The sequence below is a fragment of the Saccopteryx leptura genome, chromosome 5 (genome assembly GCF_036850995.1).
Source record: "Saccopteryx leptura isolate mSacLep1 chromosome 5, mSacLep1_pri_phased_curated, whole genome shotgun sequence".
NCBI lineage: Eukaryota > Metazoa > Chordata > Mammalia > Chiroptera > Emballonuridae > Saccopteryx > Saccopteryx leptura.
This window is the reverse complement of record NC_089507.1, coordinates 189647345-189671212: the sequence shown is the minus strand read 5'-3', so window position 1 is coordinate 189671212 and position 23868 is coordinate 189647345. Positions and strand designations below refer to the sequence as shown.

At 40.4% G+C, this 23868-nt stretch overlaps 1 protein-coding gene across 10 annotated transcripts in view; it reads left to right on the top strand.

Annotated features, from left to right (window-relative positions):
* Window positions 1–23868, top strand: part of PLCB4 (phospholipase C beta 4) — a 385287-nt gene that overhangs the window by 338644 nt on the left and 22775 nt on the right. For all 10 annotated transcript variants that reach the window (XM_066387163.1, XM_066387166.1, XM_066387161.1 and 7 more), the window contains 13 exons: window positions 2154–2254; window positions 4324–4359; window positions 7205–7346; window positions 7958–8042; window positions 8389–8513; window positions 11251–11302; window positions 11951–12053; window positions 14091–14255; window positions 17545–17749; window positions 18466–18554; window positions 19625–19775; window positions 23188–23237; window positions 23372–23437. In XM_066387163.1, coding sequence (XP_066243260.1) covers window positions 2154–2254; window positions 4324–4359; window positions 7205–7346; window positions 7958–8042; window positions 8389–8513; window positions 11251–11302; window positions 11951–12053; window positions 14091–14255; window positions 17545–17749; window positions 18466–18554; window positions 19625–19775; window positions 23188–23237; window positions 23372–23437 — 1370 coding nt within the window. The remainder of the gene's footprint in view (window positions 1–2153; window positions 2255–4323; window positions 4360–7204; window positions 7347–7957; window positions 8043–8388; window positions 8514–11250; window positions 11303–11950; window positions 12054–14090; window positions 14256–17544; window positions 17750–18465; window positions 18555–19624; window positions 19776–23187; window positions 23238–23371; window positions 23438–23868) is intronic.

The window sequence follows — 23868 nt, the reverse complement described above, 5'->3', positions numbered from 1 at the left end:
TCCACTTATCCTTAAGGGTACTTTCCCACTTTTATGAATATGTTTGTTATTCTTATAGACAAAATAATATGCTTCTAGTGGTTCCCATGTTATTCAAAATATACTTGAGATTTTTATTAAATTTTAATAAATAATAATGAGGGACAGTATAGATATAGGAAAGTAGCTGAGAAGACAGAATGATCCACTTGAATTTCTCTTAAAGGGCATAGAAGTTTCTGCTATACCGGTTATATGTTTGATTTTTAGCTGTAGTTAGCTCATACTTAGCTAAAATTCTAGTCTACCCATTGGCTGTAATTACCCTGGCATCACAGTATGAACCTGCTATACATAAATGACTACAATCTCTGATTTAAACACTTTGCCACAGCAGGCAGGAAGAAACCAAGCACAGGTCAAGAGGACAGGGTGCCTGGAGGCTATAGAAAATAGAAAAGTCTCTCAGTCTCTCCAACCACCTGCCCGTTCATTAGTTGGAGTTAGATTCAGAAAGACACACGAGCAATGGAGAATATCAGAATCGTATGTGTGTCTGTGCATATTTACACACCCAAGAGATGATAACATTTATTGTACAACTCTTATAAAGTAATTAAGTCTCTACCACTTGTATGGAACATACCTCCACATTCAAGTAGTTAGACAAAAGAGATACACAATGGCAATTTAAGAGTGATCGTAAACGAAGTTTCAAAATCTTTCATACAGACTGTGAGTCATGGAAACCCAGTGTCACATTAAGAGCATTGTACTAAGAATCCGGAGAAATCTAGTCCGTATCTTACTTACTCTGTGGCCTCACAAGTCAGCTCATATCTCTGAATCTATTCCCTCACCTGTAAAGTGAAGATACGGCCCTAGAGTAAGACCTGTTCCAGCTCCGCAAATTCTTTTTCCTTCCCAAGCCTATATGACCTACTGGATTTTTTTTGTCTGTTTTCTTTTTAGTCATCTGCCTCTGGAATATCCCCTTATCATTGCATGAGGCCTAGAAGAGGAAGTTGTCTGTGTCTCTCACTCACTTTCATCCTGTGCCTGAAATAGCACCTGGCTAAGCAGGCTCTCAAATTCCGAATCCAATGTAACATCAGTTGAAAGACACCTCTGTTTTATTTTTAACTGAGAAAGAAAAAAGCTTCCAATTAATTTAAAAATACTATCAATTGAAAGATACATTTCAATGTCAGTTATATTAAAATGGGGGGTGCATTTTAGAATCAGAGAAATAGTCTTACATTTACTATTGTTCTTGCCTTTCCCTTTGCACATTACAAACATGCTTTTGAAAAATAGCTCTGATTTTTATGGGTCTCCTCACCTCCCTTGGGAGTCCAAATTCAGACATTATTTCACTTTTTTTTTTTTTTTTTTTTTTTACAATAAGGATTTTTCAAGGATCCTGGCTAGTTTCTAGGCAAATTCTTTACCGGGAATCCTGGGAATCTAGATCTCACAGAGCAAGTGGCTCATTTTCTAATGAATGACTCTTTTTCCACCAGTGGACTTGGGTGGATACTACAGTTCTTGTCACTTTCCTGGACCGAGTGTTTCTGGGTCTCCTTGTACAGCGGGACTGTGTTCCTGTGCCCCCGCTTTATTTAGCACCCACTTCTAGCTCCTCCCCTAGCACGAGCCCAGGAAGTGACTTCAGAGCCCTGTAAACCTACCTAAGCCAGGTTTGACAAACGGATTACAGGACCAGCACCATCCTTCCTAGCTCTTCTGTTTTCTGTCCCATAATGACTTGTGGACATTTTAGTCTCCTTTATAGAAATTATCAAATGTATGTTCCTTTGCTTGTATTGTCTTGTTTTCTCTAGGTCTCGTGGAAGATCAAAATATATACCTTTAAGTTACAGGTATGTCATAGGTATTGAAGCTTTAATTTTTAGGGTTATTATACTGAAATGGAAATTATCATTCACTTACGAAAAATCTAGTAAGCATCAATAACATGTCAAACACCATGTTAGATGCAGGAGGAAGAATAAATAACAAGATAGGCTTCAGGTTTGCATATTTCAATGTTCCCGTTTTCTTTCGGCTTCCTTCTCCTCTAAAAGGGCTTCTGTTCCCCCACGGTTCTGGAGAAGGTCTGCCTGCCTGGCAATCATTTGTTTTCATGGATTTTTCTTTTGTCTTTCATGCAGCTGAACAAGAGGAAGAAGCTCACCCTGAATACAAATTTGGAAATGAACTTTCTGCTGATGACTTGGGTCACAAGGAAGTTGTTGCAAACAGTGTCAAGAAGGTCCGAGTCCTGGTGTCCCCTCTGTTGCATGGCTCTCGAGAGGCAGCAGCTACTACCTATGAAACTTTAGAAATGTAACCACCACAAAAGACTGAAGTAGCCTATAATTCCTCTTCTAAATTAAGTGACCACATTAATATCTGATCTTGAGACACACCCATTATTAAGTTAGGAAAGACGTTTAAATTACTCATTAGTCATCCACAGTGTTGACCCCTACTCATTTGGACAGTATTCTTTAAATATTATCATTTGTTGCATTATTCTGGGCCAGCAATTTTCAACCTTTTTCGTCTCGCAGCACACAAAACTAATTACTAAAATTCTGTGGCACACTTAAAAAATATGGTTTTTTGCTGATCTGACAAAAAAAAAGTAGGTATAGTTTTGATTCATTCACACCAGACAGCAATTGTTGTGTTGGCTGTTGTCATTTTTTTATTTGACAACATAAGGGTAAAGAGGTCATGCCCCTGACTAAATATTGCATTGGTTGAAAGTCGCTGTTCTAGGTGAATGGGGAGAAAACAGCAGCTTGCCAGTGGCAAAGGTTAGCCTGTTAAAATCACCAGAAAATGGCCCCGATCATGGCCATCAACAAGATGATCCATGGGAAGAGGTAGAAAAAAGACCCAGGTGGAGTCCTGTTTAAAGGCTGGCTCATGGGAGAGGCACCAGAAACGTAGGAGGGAAATAAGGCAATGAGACCAAAGAAGCCAAGAAAACAGTGTTAGGAGAAAGGCAGAGTGTGGTGAGAACATTTAAGATCTGCTCTCATAGCACCTTTCCAGTATATAATCCAGTTCTGTCAACTATTGTCATTGCTGTACATACAATCCTTGGAACTCATTTCTTTTATTAACTGGAAGTTTGTGTCCTTTGACCAACAAACTAACAGCTAACAGCTCCCCAACCCTCTAGCACCTGGCAAAGTGGTTGATTTTTGATGATTCTATTGAGTGAGTAAGAAGACTCGAGAGTGTTCACTGGATTGGTAACATTGGCAACCTGGACACGAGAATTTCAGTGGAGTCATGGGGGTCACTGGAGCAGACAGATGTAAATGAGGAGAGACCATACTTTTGAGTAGTTTTGCTAGTTGTTGCAAACAGTGTCAAGAAGGTCCGAGTCCTGGTGTCCCCTCTGTTGCATGGCTCTCGAGAGGCAGCAGCTACTACCTATGAAACTTTAGAAATGTAACCACCACAAAAGACTGAAGTAGCCTATAATTGGCTGATGTAAGAAATGGGCTGATGGTTAAAGGTTGCCTGAGGAGTGAAGGGGGTGTTATTTTTAAGATGAATGAGTCTGGAGTGCGTTTGCAAACCTGGAAATGGTGCAAGTAGAGAGGAAGGGATGAAGTTCTGCAGGAGAGAGAGGCGATGCTGCCTGTGCCAGCCACCTTCCTTGAGAAGGTGGGAGTGGATGGGATCATGGTGATGTGCAGGTGTGGTCTTGGATTGGAGCAGGAACACTTAATTACAAGAGGCAGTGGATGGAAATGCAAGAAGTTGATGGATACATTTAGTCATAGGAAAATGGGAGAGTATCTGTCGATGAGCAAAGCCAAAGGAATACTGCTATTGTACCCTACCTTTCTGATAGAAAATTACAACTACTGGTTACCTACTAACATTCAGTGCTTACTTTTATGCTGCTGCTACTACTGAAGTCTTTATCAATATCCGGACACCAGTGTTGAGTTGCTAAAGAGTGACAATTCATGCCTGCTGCCCTTGACTATCAGGGGAGGTAACCACACTGAGTATTTCCTAAGCCTTGTGACTAAATATCTAATTAAATTACCATTAGGAAGGATCTAAATAGGTGAAAACTGTCAACAAAGGAAGGAGATATCATTAAAATGAGCTTTTCTGGTCTGTGAAACAGTATCTTTTCAGTACTTGCTTTTGTCCATGGCTTTATGTCATTAATAGATTCCCATCTTAACAAATAAGTAGAATAACCATTTAGCTATATTTATTTAATTAGGTACATATGCATGGCTACCAGATTTGGAATTTTGCTCTTTAGAAAAGTAAACAAATTATCTTCTTTCTTTCATTTAGGTTTCTGATGACCTTGAACATGAAAACAACAAAAAGGTAAGAAGATAATTTCGGTGTGCCTTTTGTCTTATTACATAAGACACCACATTTGGTCCTCTAATATTGAACATTATATTCTAAGCATTGTTACTCCATCTTCCCCCCACCCCATGGAATGTCAGGCTTACTGATTACGGGTATAATATTTATATGCTTGATGCATCTAATATTAAAAGTCTTTAAAAGGAAGAGTTAATCACAGTGGTAGAATGATTAAATCCCATTAAAATCACAAAATTAGAGCAGGTGAATAAGATGATTTTTCTAAAAATAAGTGTTTAGTGCAGTTCGACATCTTCTTAACTGATAAGTGTTTAGTGCAGTTCGACATCTTCTTAACTGGGATTAGAGATTTCATTTCTAGAGTAGGAGTACATGATCATCAGACTGAATTTGAAAACACAAGTGACCTAATAATTGGTCAGGAAATCCATATTGTAGTGAAATAGGAAGGCAATCTTGATTCTGACTATACTGGCTTTCTGAGAGCTTGTTAATTTTGCTTTGTACACATTCTAGGAGTTTTTTGTTATTTATTTTTTTGTAATAGAGACAGAGAGAGAGTCAGAGAGAGGGATAGATAGGGACAGACAGACAGGAACAGAGAGAGATGAGAAGCATCAATCATCAGTTTTTCTTTGCAACATCTTAGTTGTTCATTGATTGCTTTCTCATATGTGCCTTGACCGCGGGCCTTCAGCAGACGGAGTAACCCCTTGCTTGAGCCAGTGACCTTGGGTCCAAGCTGGTGAGCTTTGCTCAAACCAGATGAGCCCATGCTCAAACTGGCAACCTTGGGGTCTTGAACCTGGGTCCTCAGCATCCCAGTCCGACGCTCTATCCACTGTGCTACCGCTTGGTCAGGCTCTAGGAGTTTGACGTTATTAGATATTGACTTTATTGTAAGTGAAGTCTCATTTTTAGATTTTTTTTATCCTCTTCAAAGTTCCTCATGATATCAAACTGGTCTTACTTAGCAAATGCATATGGTTTATACGGTAGTGAGACTAAGGGAAGACATACACAGAAATTTGTCTTATAATTTGATTCCCACATTTCAGAGCTTCAGAAAATACTGTCTTGCTATTTGTGGGTTCCTACTTTATTTGGAGTAAGACCCTATCTTCTTACCGTGTAAATATTAAGTTTAGAATAATTATGGGTAAGCCTGATCCAAATCCTTTCCCAAGATGTTTGTGAAATTCTCTTCCACCAGAGTTTCATAAGGTATTGGCGTAAACAAAGGACAGGTTGGCTTTTGGTAACTGATTTTTATTAATTAGCTGTGATTGAGTTATTTTATTCCTAAGGCCTCAGTCTTCCCACGTGGTCAATGGGTAGCACTCTTAATTCTTATGACACGTGATTGCTGACAGTAATGACCGTGCACACAGGAATTCAGCCCAGTGGTGTTACTTATTATCATTAAATATACAAGAAAAGAATCGGAAATGGCCTCTGCCCTATTTGGGGGGTTGGGACATATGAAAATATGATTTTTAAAAAACACCAGTAAGTTATACTATTTGATACTTATCTCAGACTTTTGTGAAATCAGTTTGATGATTTAGGATGTCAAGTTATCAGATAAGGCAAACGGTCTAACCATTTTTCAACTAATGAATTGATTCACATAACTAAGCAGTTTATCTACCTGTAACAATCTATGCAGGAAACTTAGCTTTTCTAAGTTCTCGACAAAATGTTGGTCACTTTTGAAGGCATTGTTTTTGTTACTGTTGATTTTGCTGGTTTTCTTCTGATTTACCAAGAAATGAACTAATTCTTTTTCTCTATGCAAAATAATATAATTTCAGTATTTCAATAGGACAATGTCCTACGTAGTCAGTTATCAGATTATTTTTAAAATAAGCTTTTTTTAAAAATGCCATAAACTATTTATGAATATGGCTTAAATCCTAGGGCAGTGTTAAGTGTAGTGTGGACCACAGAGGAGCTATATCATTATCACTTGGAAGCTAGTTAGAGATGCAAATTCTTGGGCCTCAACCAAGATTCATTTCATCAGAGACTCGGAGGGTGGGGCCCAAGAGTGTATGTGTTTTAATAAGCCCTCCAGGTGATTCTGATGACCACTGAAGTTAGAGAGTCAGCGTTTGGACTTTGTGCCTCCAATCCTGAAAATAAGAATGATCAATACCTGCTATGTGTATTTCATAGTATAGCTATGAACCTCAATATAGTTTCTTGAGTATTTTAAAGTTCTTCAAAAATCTACAAAATGTCCTAAAAATGTATGTATGATATGTTTTGGGTTATTTGGAGCTAAAATAGACATTAACTTTTAAAATGATCCTTTAGCAGTGGTAGAGCGTCGGCCTGGCGTGCGGCAGTCCCGGGTTCGATTCCCGGCCAGGGCACACAGGAGAAGCGCCCATCTGCTTCTCCACTCCTCCCCCTCTCCTTCCTCTCTGTCTCTCTCTTCCCCTCCTGCAGCCGAGGCTCCATTGGAGCAAGGATGGCCCGGGCGCTGGGGATGGCTCTGGAGCCTCTGCCTCAGGCGCTAGACTGGCTCTGGTTGCAACAGAGCGACGCCCCAAATGGGCAGAGCATCGCCCCCTGGTGGACAGAGCATCGCCCCCTGGTGGGCGTTCCGGGTGGATCCCGGTCGGGCGCATGCGGGAGTCTGTGTGACTACCTCCCCGTTTCCAGCTTCAGAAAAATACAAAAAAAAAAAAGATCCTTTAGCATGACTGAGCAAAGAAATGGCCTTTATTTTCAATGTGTGTGTGTCAGTTAGCTTTAGTGAGGAAGTCTGTAGCATGTACCATGAGCCTTGCTGAAGTCACCGACACGGATATCCCCTTTGCTGTGCTTGTAGGGCCTGGTTACTGTAGAAGATGAGCAAGCATGGATGGCATCTTATAAGTATGTAGGTGCCACCACTAACATCCATCCGTACCTGTCCACAATGATCAACTACGCACAGCCTGTCAAGTTTCAAGGTTTCAATGTGGCTGAAGGTAACACCCAAAGTTAAATGCTATTGCTTTTTTTGTTTGCTTTGCTGTTGATATACTGATGAGCTGCCTTGTTGCCACTTCCTTTTCTGGTTATGGGAAGTGTTCCACCTCAACTTGTTTTTGTTTCCGAAACCACACACATGTCCTTGGCATGTGGTGGCCTTTGTGATGTCATTCCCTATATCATCCACAAGGTGGCTCTGAGAGACCGTGCTTATTAACACTCCGAGGCTAGCCTCACATTAGATGTAAGACCTCTTTTCATCAAAAGCTAGTCTCCAAAAAATATTTTTTTCTAACTATTTCCTGGATGAAAAAGCTATCATCATCATCCCCGTCAACTATACATATTTCAAAGGTGGCGCTGTGTGGCAACTGTATGCACATAATTTGCTTAAATTAAATTTGGCAAATTTAATTTATCACACTTTTTCCTTTTTAAGTCAACTGTCCCTACCCACAGGACATTAATGCAAGTAGGCGCTACCGATAAGATAATGGAACATCTGCTTACAAAGTCCCATAATTCAGGCTTAATTATATTGACTGCTTGTCTTTCTGTGAGGGTTGGATGGCAAGGTTTCTGAGTGCATCTTTGCTTTTCTTTACAGAACGCAATATTCATTATAACATGTCTTCTTTTAATGAGTCGGTCGGTCTCGGCTACTTGAAGACTCACGCGATTGAATTTGTGAAGTATCCTTACAGAATGAGTGGTTGGTGCGCTTTGGGTTTGACAGGCATCTCTAAAATAGATAAAGGCTAAAACGTAATTGTGGATGTAGAACTAATAAAATAATATGTCTGAAAGACCACAGCGGCTGTGACACTCTGCCCAAATGTGAATTGTTTTCATAGTCAGTGCAGCAAAGTGTGGTTTTTCTCATTTATAAATGTGAAGTTTTCTCTTTGTCGTCCGCTGTTTGTCGTTACTGGTCTGGACCTTGTTATTTCAACTCTTTGTTGGTTATCGATTGCTGCCAGAATCAGCTTTTCTTTTTTTTTTCTTTTTTTTTTCCGTTTTCCTTAATAAGTTACACAGTTATAACAAACGGCAAATGAGTCGCATTTACCCCAAGGGAGGCCGAGTGGATTCCAGTAATTACATGCCTCAGATTTTCTGGAACGCTGGCTGCCAGATGGTTTCACTCAACTATCAAACCCCAGGTAGGAACTGATGTCCAGTGACCTCAAATTCCACGGGAACGGTTGGACAGAATGGTATCAACAGTTGCCATCACTTGGCTGTGGGCACTTTTTAAAGAAAACAGACATATGGCAAAACAGTGTGTCGAGTTAATGCAATGGTGAAAAATAAAAAAAAACTAAAAGTAGAGCAACCAAACAATGATAGGAGTTTGGTTTAAATCGGATTTCCTTTTGGAAAGCCATGATTACCTTGCTAAGCATTTTCCCCTGTTCCAAAATATTTCTAATTTTTCTTCCTTTTGGATCAAACTTATCATCATCTCCAAAAACCGAATTGAATACCAAGAAACTGAGTATCTTTGTAGAGTAACAAAGACTCATTTTTCCTTTGGAAAGTACCTCCCTACTGTTAATGTTCAGCAGATGTCAGTGACAGGACTGTAGCTCACCTTAAAGGTGCAGAACAGTATGGGGCAGGGAGTTATATGTTCTTAGAGGTATACTGTATAACTTGGTCCTCCAAAGTGTATTCAAAGGCAAGTTTTCACATACGATTACCCACCATCCCCGGAAGGAGAGGAGTAAACTTTTATACACACATAAACAAATGTTAATTTTTTTTTTTTTTGAGGTTTGCATAGGAGCCTAGGATCACAATTTTAAAATTAGAGGTAGAAAAGTAATGGGCTCTAGATCAGTGGTCCCCAACCCCTGGGCTGCGGACCGGTACCGGTCCATGGGCCATTTGGTACCGGTCTGCAGAGAAAGAATAAATAACTTACATTATTTCTGTTTTATTTATATTTAAGTCTGAACAATGTTTTATTTTTAAAAAATGACCAGATTCCCACTGTTACATCTGTCTAAGACTCACCCTTGACACTTGTCTCGGTCACATGATACATTTATCCGTCCCACCCTAAAGGCCGGTCCGTGAAAATATTTTCTGACATTAAACCGGTCCATGGCCCAAAAAAGGTTGGGGACCACTGCTCTAGATGCTTACCTAAAACAGGTGAGGAACATGCCACAGAACCTGTTCAGTTTCTATGGTTAATTCCACAGCATGGTCCTTCATATTGGTAAAATCAAAACAAATCAATGCTTTCTTGTTAAGTTCTTTGTTATATCAGGGTGCCTCCCATGATTCTGAATTTGGGGGCATTTTCATTCTCTAATCCATCTGCCATACTTTGAGAATCTTTCTCTACCTTGTTCTTTAATCTCTGGAGTGATTGAGAGGTCCTTTGACTTCATCCTTTTCGCATGAATGTGACCTGACTATATTTTTTACCTGCTGGTAGAGCTTCTTCAGTGACCAAAATTTGGAGTCAAATTTCTACACAGCATGCCCCTTAGTCCTTGCTATATGAAACTATGACCTGGTGCCAGTATGATCCCAGAGTGTTCCTAGCAGAGACAAAATAATTTTTTTTTTTTTGCGAGAGATACAGAGACAGACAGACAGGAAGGGAGAGAGATGAGAAGCATCAATTCTTCACTGTGGCATCTTAGTTGTTCATTGATTGCTTTCTCACTTGTGCCTTGACTGGGGGCTTCCAGCTGAGCCAGTGACACCGTACTCAAGCCAGCAACCTTGGGCTCAAGCCAGCAATCTTTGGGTTCAAGTCAGTGATCATGGGGTCATGTCTATGATCCCACACTCAAGCTAGTGACCCCGCACTCAAGCTGGTAAGCCTGTGCTCAAGCCAGCGACCTTGGGGTTTCAAACCTGGGTCCTCAGTGTCCAAGGACGATGCTCTGTTCACTGCATCACCACCTGGTCAGGCAATAATTTTGAACGAGATCAAGTTGTAGTCTCAGTTATTAGTCAGTCAGTCCACTTCTTGGATTAAATGATCCTCAAGCAGTTTATTCAGTAGATCAGCTTCTGTATTATTCTATAATGTTAGGTATAACCAAAACACTTTTAAGAAGAAAAATATCCATCAGCAGACCCATTTCTTTTGCTGATGAAAAAAAAAAGAATGAAGATTGTGTGTGCTTGCAAGAGAAAATTCCTAAGCCAGGCCCTGCCCATAGAGACTACATAGAAGAATTCTCCTTAAATCACTGATTTAAAAAAAAAAACTTTCCATTGATTTAAGACAGAGAGACAAAGGAGGATAAAGTGAAAGAGAGGAGGGAAGGGAGGGAGAGAGAGAAAAAGAGAGAGAGAGAGAGAGAGAGAGAGAGAAGTATCAACTCTTTGTTCCACTTAGCTGTTTCATTTAGTTGTGTACTATTTAGTTGCTCTTTATATGTGCGCTGACGGGTATTGAACCTGAGACCTAGGCATGCCGAGACGAAGCTCCATCCATTGAACCATTCAGTCAGGGCTTAAGTAACTGATTTTTACATGATTCTTACCTAGTTTATTTTTTAATGGAGTTTTAACCCATTGTTATCTTCAGGGACACCTTCCTCTGGGGTCATAAGGCATATCCCCTCCAGCTATATCAGGCTGGACATCTGTACTCTCAACACTAATTAAATTCATATAGCGAGTCCAAATTTAAAGCAATGCTAGCATGAGCTTTATGAAAACACATTTTATGTTTCATTTAAATTACACACAAGGTCATTTCATCATTGAAGAGAGTTGTGTGCATTAAACAGACACAGTAGTACCTTGTGTTATAAAAAAGAACTTTCAACCTAAGATCGGTGTCTGATTTCCATTGTTTAAATCACACCGTCAGGATCTTCTTTGTCCGAGGAGACGAGATGCTAAATTATTTTTGTCTCTTGACAGATTTAGCGATGCAATTGAATCAGGGAAAATTTGAGTATAATGGATCCTGCGGGTGAGTAATATGATTTAAACTGTTGTCACTGTGTTCCAGCACTCCGAACTACAGCCATAATGAAACCGTGTCATTTTTAATTAAGGGCTGATGAATTTAAGTAGGATTTGTGGGAGAAGATAAGAATAGATGAAATTTCTGGATACATTATATTTACAAATATACACTCTTCGTCTCCGGTTTTATAGATTATTTAAAAAAGATGTTTAGGCACAAGTTAAGTAGTTTATTATACACATTCTAAAGTTTAATATTCTCATTTTAAATTTAATATGGAGGGCTTTTTTCTTTTTCAGTTGGGTGACATTGGTTAGTGAAATACAGGTTTCAGGTGTGCTATTCCATATACGTCATCTGTACGCTGCAGCATGCGTTCACCACCTCAAGTCTCCCTCCATCACCAATTCTTTATCCCTCCTTTATGCTCTCCTGCCTCCCTCACCCCTCTTTCCTTCTTCCCTTCTCCTCTTTGGGATTATCCATAGGGCAGGGTTATTCTCTTCCATCTTTAGGGTCCTCTGCCTAAAAGCCTATCTCCTAAGTTAGAGATGAAGAAAAGAACATATTTAGTGTCTTGGAGAGTTTGTGGTATAGCCTTTGTAAAAGTGACTAATAAAATAAATTTCTTCTGTGCTTTTGTCCAACCAGGTACCTTCTCAAACCAGATTTCATGAGACGGCCCGATCGAACATTTGATCCTTTCTCAGAGACTCCTGTTGACGGCGTGATTGCAGCCACCTGCTCAGTGCAGGTAAGTCCCCCGCTCTTCACAGAATGGCATAAATGTGTAGGCAGATGATCCTGCAAAAGTCTTAAGAAATCACAATTAAAATGTTTAATATCAAGGGGGCAAGATCCACATGTTGCTCTCAACTTTGACTTAATATTTCTCCCTTTTTTCACTAGTAAATTACTAGCTACTTTTAGTCAAAAACACCAGGTCAAAAAAAATACCTACTAGAGGACATGGAGCGAGAGAAACTCTCATTCATTGCTGGTGAGAATGCAAAATGGAATCCAAAACTCTGGAAGGCGGTTTGGTGGTTTCTTACAAAGCTAAACATACTCTTACCATACGGTCTAGCAGCCACATTCCTTGGTATTTACCCAAATGAATTGAAGACTATGTCTACACAAAAACCTACACAGGAATGTTTGTGCAGCTTGACTCATCATTGCCAAAATGTGGAAACAACCAAGATAACCTTCAGTAGGTGAATGAATAAATAAGCTGTGGTCCATCCAGACAATAGAATATTCATCAGTGCTAAAAGGAAATGAGCCATTGAGTCATGAAAACACATGGAGGAAACAAATGCATGTTACCGAAGTGAGAGAAGCCAATCAGTAAAGGCTACATACTATATGTTTTCAACTATATGACATCATGGGAAAAGGGAAATGATGGAGACAGATCAGTGGCTGTCCTGTGCTGAGGGCAGAGCAGAGAGGAATAGGTGGACCACAGAGGATTATAGGGCAGTGAAACTATTCCATGTGATACTAGAATGTTAGGGCATGCCATTTTATATTTGATCAAATCTGCAGAACATACAACACCAAGAATGAAGTCTAATGTAAACTGTGGACTTTAGGTGATAATGTGTCATTGTAGGTTTATTGATGAAACAAATGTACCACTCTGGTGACAGATGTCCATAATGCAGGAGATTGTGTGTGTCGAGACAGGAGGTATATGAAATAGTCTGTCCTTTTCTGCTCAATTTTGCTAAACTGAATGTGAAACTCCCCTCCAAAATAAAATTTATTAATGAAAAAATGCCCGCTATATGTATTCATTTATACAGAATCCTAGAAAATGCAAACTAATATATAGTGACAAAAAGTGAATCAGTGGTTTCCAATGGACGGAGAGAAGGAGGGAGAGATTACAAAAGGGTTCAAAGAAACTTTAGGGGTGATGGAAATGTTCATTGTCTTAATTGTGGTCAAAGATTCACAGATGTGCTCATATGTCAACACTAATTTCATTGTGTTCTTTGAATAGGTAAGTTTATTGTATGTCCAGTAAACCTAAAAAAAACTGTTTTAAAATTATTAGCTAGTAGATATATGAAGAAAAAAACCTGACAAATGGCTATTAGTCATTTGAAAAGTAAATGAAAAATAGTCTTTCCATAGCTTTATATAGGTAGAATTTAATGCTGATCCTTATAAATATATAACACATAGTTGACTGGTGTTAATTTACTGAAGGAGCCCTGGCCAGGTGGCTAACTGAGTTAGAGCATCATCCCCATACACCAAGGCTTTAGGTTCCATCCATGGTCAGGGCACATACAGGAGTCAACACAGGAATTAACCAATGAATGCATGAATAAGCGGAACAACACATTGTTTTTCTCTCTCTCTAAACCAATAAATAAAATTTAAATGTATCAGTAAAAAATAACAGGCAAATTTTAGCATTACTTTTCTTTCTGTGTGTGTCTTTTCAAGACTTTAAGAAGAATTCAGTAAAAGTATGGGATGGCAGAATTTCGGGGCTGTGAAGTGATCTGGGGGCATATCTGAACCCGTCACTTTATTATATGACTCGTGTATATTTCCCTTATTCTTTTTCTAGACAGTTCTTGAGGGTAGAACCTCTGCCTAGAAGAGTTTTTTGAATACAGTAGTTGCTCAATAATGTTTTTGTATAATAAGTGAAGCCATTATTTCCATAGATAATTAAAACTTCAAAGAACAAACAGAGAAAGTCTTCCTTCCCGATTATTCTTTGCTACTGATGATCACACTGACCCTCTCTCTTGTCCTATTGCTGCAGGTCATATCAGGTCAGTTCTTATCAGATAAGAAAATCGGCACATACGTCGAAGTGGATATGTACGGGCTGCCCACGGACACCATACGTAAGGAATTCCGAACGCGCATGGTGATGAACAATGGACTCAATCCGGTTTACAATGAAGAATCTTTCGTATTTCGGAAGGTAGGACATTCTCAGTGTGTCAGATTCGCTCTGCTTATTGGGAGTCATGTTTTCTTGCATAGACACTGCATGATATAAGGCAGTGGTGCCCAACCCCTGGGCTGCAGACCGGTACCAGTCTGTGGGCCATTTGGTACCGGTCCGCAGAGAAAGAATAAATAACTTACATTATTTCCATTTTATTTATATTTAAGTCTAAACAATGTTTTATTTTTTAAAAATGACCAGATTCCCTCTGTTACTTTCGTCTAAGACTCACTCTTGACGCTTGTCTCGTAAGTTTGACAATTATTTATATATCAGTATTTAAAAATACTCCAGTTTTTACGCCGGTTGCATAATTTTATTTTGTGCATTTATCCATCTCCCCCTAAAGGCTGGTCCGTGAAAATATTTTCTGACATTAAACCGGTCCATGGCCCAAAAAAGGTTGGGGACCACTGATATAAGGGACAGTTATTCAACCCAAAATATCTTCTTTTCCCCCTCTTCTAATGGCGTACGTGCTGTAGCTGTTATATGATCATTGTTTCTGTTTGTCCTTGTTCATCTTTTGGTTCTCTTTCCTCATTGGCAATGCCAGAGCCCCAGGTGTGCAATCTACTTAGAATGTATCCTTGCTAATTGACACCATCACACATCTGCCCTAGCAGCAGCTGGTAACTGACACTGTTCCTTCAGCCAAGAGGGTAGGGAGAATATTTCACCATAATCAAGTCCAATCAACGTCTTCAAATGAGTCAGTTGGCTTGTCCTGTGCCCCTGAAAATGTGATACCTGTTACTGCCTGCAGGTTCTGTGCTTCATGTGCTATATTTGGTATTTTGGATTTTTTTTCTTCCAATACTATAATTTGATCCTAAGAACAATCACAATCGGCCTGACCAGGCGGTGGCGCGGTGGATAAAGCATCGGACTGGGATGCAGAGGACCCAGGTTCGAGACCCCAATGTTGTCAGCTTGATCATGGGCTCATCTGGTTTGAGCAAGGCTCACCAGCTTGGACCCAAGGTCGCTGGCTTGAGCAAGGGGTCACTCGGTCTGTTGTAGCCCCATGGTCAAGGCACATATGAGAAATCAATCAATGAACAACTAAGAAGCCGCAACAAGGAACTGATGTTTCTCATCTCTCCCTTCCTGTCTGTCCTTATCTGTCCCTCTCTCTGACTCTCTCTGTCTTTGCCACAAAAAAAAAGAACAATCATAATTGTTCTTTCATAATATTCAGTTTTTAATCTTGTAGTTATTTTTTATTTAATTTCTCTTTTGTCAATTGAAAATGTATTGAAAAAAATTTTTTGTTGGCCCTGTTGTCTCCGAGAATGTCTGTTTTTCTTTCTTTTTCTGTTATCCTGACCAAAATGGTTTCTGGCTTCTTCCTTAGGCACAGATTTTGCAGGTGATTCTGCTCCTTTTGTGTTTCATGCAACACAGAAACGGCTTCTCATCTTAACAAATAGGGGTTGTTCACTTCAGAACAGACTAACTGGTTTAAGGAAGCCGTGTAAGGAAGAGCAATGTAGGGACAATGAAACAGGTTCTTTTGAAACTTCAGTTCACACTGTGACGTCAGTACCATTATCATGCAAACCCCTACATGGTCAACCTGCTCTACTGCTGCCATCAGTTATATAAGTTATATATACCCACATGTAATTTTTCTTTCTTTCTTCCCTGGTTTTTTTAGTTTGTTATAGATAAATCTGTTGTGCATTTGGCCAGTCTTCTTTGTCATCATAGCTAATCCTAACACACATTTCTAGAAATTCAAACCTTTAAGTGCAGAAGTTCTTTGTTTTTATGAGTAAGGAAATACTGAACTTGGTATTTATATGTAACATTACTGGCCACCGAAACAAATGCCAATTCCAGATCCTTCTCTGTTCTTCAGAAATTAAATTGTTTCATTGGTATCAGGCACTTTAGTTGTTTCCTTTTTTTATTGTTATTGTGTTTGTTCTTTGCAGTAACCCCACAAGGTAATGAACCTCCATTCATCCCATGAGGCACAATAGCATGCGGCACAATAGCATGCGTGACTGAAGTTGGCTGAATTTTAGCTTTTTGCCTTTTCGTCTTATTGAAGTTGGAATTAAATTACAGCCTCTAGGCATAAATGGGCAATCAGTATATCACCTAGCTTTAGACATGGTACTCAAATCAGCCAGGATGCCCTGAATTGCTCTCAGCCAATGAAAAGGCACTCCTGGTTAACAACATTACAAACATTGGATTTTCCTTTGTCATGTTGCTATTTTATATCTGAATAGGGTTTCTGCTCTCTGAGCTCAGGTTATATGTCCATTTAATCAGTTTGGGAATGGCAAGAGTGTCTTGGTTATATGTTAATGTTTCTAGCTGTCCCATTTACTCTATTTTAATATCTCAAAATATGTTAAAAATTGAGAAGTGCAAGAAAAAGGGAGAATTCAAAATTATACATTAATTATCTTTCATACATAAAGATTTCTACAAAGATACATTTTACATATTTAAAAACAGGTAGAATTAGATAGCAGAAGGAGCTCAGGTAACAGACAGACCACAACATTAGAAGTCAAGAGCCCAAACTGCCGTGCCCAACTGTCACTGATTGTCTCTGAGAGTAAAGAAAATCACTTTATTTCTCAGTCTCTTTTTGCTTATTCATTTCATGGGTGGGTGGGGGGGGGGTAGGGTTTGTGACTTTTCACATCCATTCCATCTGAAATTTTCAATCAGATGATTTCCAGGAAACCTGTCCAATTAATTGCCTTTCTTTTTTTTTTTTTTTTTACAGAGACAGAGAGAGAGTCAGAGTGAGGGATAGACAGGGACAGACAGACAGGAACGGAGAGATGAGAAGCATCAATCATTAGTTTTTCGTTGCGATACCTTAGTTGTTCATTGATTGCTTTCTCATATGTGCCTTGACCGCGGTCCTTCAGCAGACCAAGTAACCCCCTGCTTGAGCCAGCGACCTTGGGTCCAAGCTGGTGAATTTTTGCTCAAACCAGATGAGCCCACGCTCAAGCTGGCGACCTCGGGGTCTCGAACCTGGGTCTTCCGCATCCCAGTCCGACGCTCTATCCACTGCGCCACCGCCTGGTCAGGCTTAATTGCCTTTCTTAATAGCTTTCAGCACAGTAGCTTAAAGTACAGTATACTTTAAGAATAATTGATCATGAGCCTATTTTGAACCATAAAGGAGCATTGAAGAGCAATGTGGCTGTGAGCCATATTGCTACAGCCGTGGTCCTGGGGAGCTGCTTTCCAAACCTCAGTGAAAAGTGCCGCTCTCTGTTTGCAGGTGATCCTCCCTGACCTGGCAGTCTTGAGGATAGCAGTGTACGATGACAACAACAAGCTCATTGGCCAAAGGCTTCTGCCACTGGATGGCCTCCAAGCCGGCTATCGACACATTTCCCTTCGAAACGAGGGGAATAAACCGTTATCACTGCCCACGATTTTCTGCAATATTGTTCTTAAAACATACGTGCCTGATGGATTTGGAGGTAAGTTAAACATTTGGGAACAGAATGATATTTTGATGTGAAAAAAAAAAGGTACCATTTAAAAGAGAGATGCCAATTTGATTGGACACAGTACTGGCATGGTTACACATCTTTTTCAGAGATGCATAGAGAAGTAATTAGGGATGAAATGCTATGTTGTCTGGAATTTGTCTTCAAGTATTTAAGCAGAGAGAGAAAGAAGGATTCTTTCTTCTAATCCAGGGATAGTCAACCTTTTTATACCTACTGCCCACTTCTGTATCTCTGTTAGTAGTAAAATTTTCTAACCGCCCACCGGTTCCACAGTAATGGTGATTTATAAAGTAGGGAAGTAACTTTACAAAATTTATAAAGCAGAGTTACAGCAAGTTAAAGCATATAATAATAATTACTTACCAAGTACTTTATGTTGGATTTTCGCTAAATTTGGCAGAATAAATCTTTATAAAACAACTTACTATAGTGAAATCTATATTGTTATTTATACTTTTGTTGCTTCGCTACCGCCCACCATGAAAGCTGTAATGCCCACTTGTGGGCAGTAGAAACCAGGTTGACTACCACTGTTCTAATCTATCCTTTTAGAAGGATAAAGAAAGCATAGCAATGTTTATAAAAATGTTAGGTCCAGGATTCTGAATGGCGTGTTAGCTGCCTTTCTTAGATATTTTTAGAAAAACAGAATTAACAGCTCTTTGTTCTTTTTTATTCCCCAGATATTGTGGATGCTTTGTCAGATCCAAAGAAGTTTCTTTCAATTACAGAAAAAAGAGCAGACCAAATGAGAGCTATGGGCATTGAAACCGTAAGTAGCAATAGTCAATTAAAGACAGCCAAGTAGTGCCTGACCGGGCAGTTGTGCAGTGGATAGAGCATCGGACTGGGATGCAGAGGACCCAGTTTGAGTGCTGGGGTCTCCAGCTTGAGTACAGGCTCATCTGGTTTGAGCAAGGCTCACCAGCTTGAGCCCAAGGTCGCTGGCTTCAGCAAGGGGTCACTCGGTCTGCTGTAGCCCCCTGGTCAGGGCACATATGAGAAAACAATGAACAACTAAGGTGCCACAATGAAGAATTGATGCTTCTCATCTCTCTCCCTTCCTGTCTGTCCCTATCTGTCCCTCTTTCTGTCTCTCTCTTTCTCTTTGTCACACACACAAAAAAAAAGACAGCCAAGTGCGGAGAGTTTAGTTGTCAGTGATTATATGAGCAAGGCCAAGTAGTAAATTAATATAACAAGTTCAAAGAAAGTTTTTGAAACTGAATTTATCAATTCAACAAAATAGTTTTAAGGGTCAATGAGAAGGTAGCATATTTAATAAAATATGACCACCATCTAAAAAAATCAGTTATTTAACGTGGCTTAACTCACATCTGGGGACCCTTTCTCCATTAAATATGAGATTTTAAAAATCTATTGTTAAAATATGAGATGCTTTTGCGATACCCTGAAATGCCAGCCAACTCAATTCAGTAAATTAATGAAATTGACATTTATTATTTCTTTATTGTTTGCCGGCCTTACATCCAACCTTCTCCCATTTCTGTGCACAATTGTATTGTTTGTTTCTTTGTTTTTAAAGCTCCCTTTAGTCACACTCCTCAGTTTGGAGTGAAAGCAACAATCTCTCCAGTAACTACCAAAAAAGAAGGTCAACTCTGCCTGTAACAGAATTGGACCTTCTTTCCTTGGCTTTCATCCCGTGCCTCAAGCCCGAGGTCACCAGATACTTTTCCATTCTTCCAGGCAAAGATCCATCCATGAGGAGAGTTGCAGGGAGAAGATGAGTAGTGCAGATTGGATGCAGTCGGAGAATTTATAAGACAGTTGAATTTGAGGTGGCATTCCTTTGGGCTAATGTAAACATTTCCATTGCAGAGTGACATAGCTGATGTGCCCAGTGACACTTCTAAGAACGACAAGAAAGGAAAGGCCAACACTGCCAAGACCAATGTGACTCCGCAGAGCAGCTCTGAGCTCAGACCAACCACCACGGCCACCCTGGGGTCCGGCGTGGAAGCCAAGAAAGGTAAAGGCAGGTTGTTGGGCTGCTCGTGGGTTCTGGCAATTTTAGACTCTTTTTAAATAGTCTTTTATGAGGGTATTTAGAATTGTTCATTCTGCCCGTTTTAATTGCCCCATAAAACTCAAGAGTGGCATGTTTTGCAGTTTAGGCAAACTGCTTAATTTCCCTGATCGTTTAGTAGAGAGCCAACATTTGTGTTTCATCTGCTGGGTCTCCCGCACCTTGGTTATACTGAGTACAATATCCAGAGAGGAAATGTTTAAATTCATGTCCCTTCTGGGAAGCACTTTCACACAGTGAATTTCACTAACGCCTCCACTCTCTTCTCACACCCCACGATAGACACTTATATGGACAGCCAGCTGGTTTATAAACCAACAAAATTATAACTGTTTAGACATATCTAAATTCCAAAACTTATAAAACAAATAAAAATGAACTCCCTTATTGTTAATCTCTTCCCCCTGTAGATATTTAACATCTAGGATTATCTAATTTTTAAATTATCAGATGGGCATTTGAAGGCCAACTCTTTGTGGTTACCTGCGGATGAAACAAAAGATCATAAGAGGTGTCATACAAAAGAATTACGTATCCTGTGTGCTAATATTCAGCTGGAATGTGGAAAGCCAACTAAATGGCTGCCTGACCAGGTGGTGGTGCAGTGGATAGAATGTCAGCCTGGGATACTGAGGACCCAGGTTCAAAATCCCGAGGTCTCCATCTTGAAAATGGGCTCATCTGGCTTGAGAGCAGGCTCACTAGCTTGAGTGTGGAGTCATCGGCTTGAGCATGGGATCATAGACATGACCCCATAGTCCCTGGCTTAAGCCCAAAGATCGCTGGCTTGAAGCCCAAAGTCAATGTCTTGAGCCCAAGGTTGCTGACTTGAGCAAGGGGTCACTAGCTCAGCTGTAGCCCCCCAGTCAAGGCATATATGAGAAAGCAGTCAATGAACAACTAAGGTGCCACAACTATGAGTTGATGCTTCCAACTCTTTCCCTTCCTATCTCTCTCTCTCTACCTCCCTCCCTCTTTCTCTCGCTAAAAAAAAAAAAAAAAAAAAAAAAAAAAAAAAAAAAGGAAAACAAACTCTAACTGGCTGACTTCCATTTTTAGTGACCAAACCTCCATTCTGATATTGGATGGTGCCCATTCCATACTGTTCATTAAATACTTCAAACATGCAGTTTAAGGTGAGAAGCCACAGGCTTTCCTGAACCAAAGCAGCATAGTAATTGACCAGGAAACTAAGTGTGCATTGAGCTTTGTAAAACAAATTAGAAGAGGATAAGCAATAGAGGTGGGTAAAGAAGAGCTTAAGGAGACCCAAGCCTGAGACTGTTACAATGTGTGTGCTGTGGTACCAGACTGGAGGGTCTAAGGGATGAGGGGCTGCATCGTCAGGTTCCGTGAGACACGCTGCTCTAGATGGAACTGTGCACGTACTAATTCCTGTTCCATAGAGTGCGTGTTTATTCTAACAATCATTTCTAGGAACTAAGATCTTTACAAGTTACTGTATCTTTCTCAAGAAAATGAAAGAAAATAAAAAGCAGGTAAGAGAAGTTTATGTTTTCATAGGATCCTGTTAATCAAGATATAGTTGAATCAAAATAAAACAATGTCTCGTCCAGTTGGGTCCAACTCTGGAGATTTGTTAGCTTTCTGGAGGACCTTGTATGCCCTCAATCCTGCATGTCCTACAGACGAGCAAAAGGAGACCCCAAAGTTAGGGAGCTTTAGCCTTCATGGTTCTCTCCCCTGCACTACACTGCCTCTCACTACCCACAGTATACCAGGGAGTTAGCTCAGGATGCCAGATGTACGAGAACAGAGAGCAATCTCATGTTCTCTTGACTCCCCCATCGTAAAATGTTACAGGTCTCAAGGCTGAGTTCCCTCAGCCATGAGTCTCCTTTTCCAGCCCTGCCACCCTCACGCATGATGTGCACATCTCGTTAAAATGGACAAAACAGGCCCTGGCCGGTTGGCTCAGCGGTAGAGCGTCGGCCTAGCGTGCGGAGGACCCGGGTTCGATTCCCGGCCAGGGCACACAGGAGAAGCGCCCATTTGCTTCTCCACCCCTCTGCCGCGCTTTCCTCTCTGTCTCTCTCTTCCCCTCCCGCAGCCAAGGCTCCATTGGAGCAAAGATGGCCCGGGCGCTGGGGATGGCTCTGTGGCCTCTGCCTCAGGCGCTAGAGTGGCTCTGGTCGCAATATGGCGACGCCCAGGATGGGCAGAGCATCGCCCCCTGGTGGGCAGAGCGTCGCCCCTGGTGGGCGTGCCGGGTGGATCCCGGTCGGGCGCATGCGGGAGTCTGTCTGACTGTCTCTCCCCGTTTCCAGCTTCAGAAAAAGGAAAAAAAAAAAAAAAAAAATGGACAAAACAGGGAAGAAGAGCTTGGGACGTGAAGCCTCTCTTTCCTGAATATCTCACACCCAGCCTTTGAGGTTCTAATGGAAATCAGTTATGGCACAGAGAGGGCATTTATTTTGTTTGCCTAAGATGAAAATCGGAAACCAAATGAAACATGCTTTGGGATTCTTCTACAACTGTGGTTGCCATGACAACCCTGGCCTAGCATCACTCAGCTGGATGAATTTGTATATTACGCCAGGTCCTCCAGACAGCATCCTGATATACAGCAGTTTGATTTCATTATTTCCTGTATGTTAAAAGTTTTGCCGTGCTCAAGAGCATTTTTGCTTACATGCTGCAATTAAATCTGGTAAAAAGAAGCTAGAAAAAATGTTTTGGTCTTTGATGATGAAGTTGGGATAGAGTTAGGAGTTAGTTGACTCATATGATATGCCTTGAAATACCAAGATAAAAGTAACTATAATACATACAGTTGGGCTTGGTCAGATTTCCTTTATGGGGTCGACATCCCATTCCCCCAGCTGCCGGGAGTATTGGCTGGTAGCTGATCACAACTATACTTTCCTCCTTCAGAACTGGCCTCAGACCATGGGAGTACTCTTCCCTGGAAATGCCTACAAGGTTTTGTAAACCTTCTGAAGGCCTCAACAGAATAAACGGAGTTGCAAAAGTCCAGTCTCCTTACCAGAAGGTGGAACAAGTCTGGAAGGCTGGTTATGTCAATGGGCTCCCTGGAGAATCTGGCTGAGCCTGCATTTCAGCTGTTTGTACCCCCCTCTTCCTCCTCTGTTCTCCTGCTTCTCACCCCCTCAGGACTTTCTCCCAAGAGCCTTCCCTCAATGATGTGAACTCAAATCCTAGTCACAGGCTCCACCCTTAAGAAACCCGACCTAAGACAATAAGCATTCCGGTTACACATCAAGTTAATTGTTCTTCCAAAGTCTTTAGATGAGATTTCAAAACTGAATTTTCTATTATCAGTCATTCTCTCCTAACTTTTAATATACACCATGTCTAATCTTTTTCTTTTCAGGTATTGAACTTATCCCTCAAGTGAGAATAGAAGATTTAAAGCAGATGAAGGTAAAATTGCTTAGTCATTTCCCAAGTACTCTTATACATATTGGCAAAACCAATATATATATTTTTGTTTCCCCAAAGTGTAATCATTGTGGCTGCAAAAACCTTATTTTGGGTCCTGTTTGTTTCTTCCACAGGCTTACTTGAAGCATTTAAAGAAACAACAGAAGGAGCTAAATTCTTTAAAAAAGAAACATGCAAAGGTACTGTGTTTTGTGTGTACAAATTTTTTGAGTAGTTTTGTCTGCCTGTTTGTTTTCTTTTATCTTTCTGATGAAAAGCTAAAGCTACTATTTTGTGTTATGAAACAACGAATTCTTCACAGCCAAAAAGTACTTAGAAACTACTGCCAGCCACTGGACAGCAGTACTTGCATTTTAATTGATTAGAAATAAAATTAGGCCTGACCTGTGGTGGCGCAGTGGATAAAGCATCAACCTGGAAACGCTGAGGTTGCCAGTTCAAAACCCTGGGCTTGCCTGGTCAAGGCATATATGGGAGTTGATGCTTCCTGCTCCTCCCCCTTCTCTCTCTCTCTCTCCTCCCTCTCTATAATGAATAAATAAAATCTTAAAAAAAATAAAATTAAAACACAGAATCCCTTTGGGATCTGTTGTCACTGATTTGTAATCTG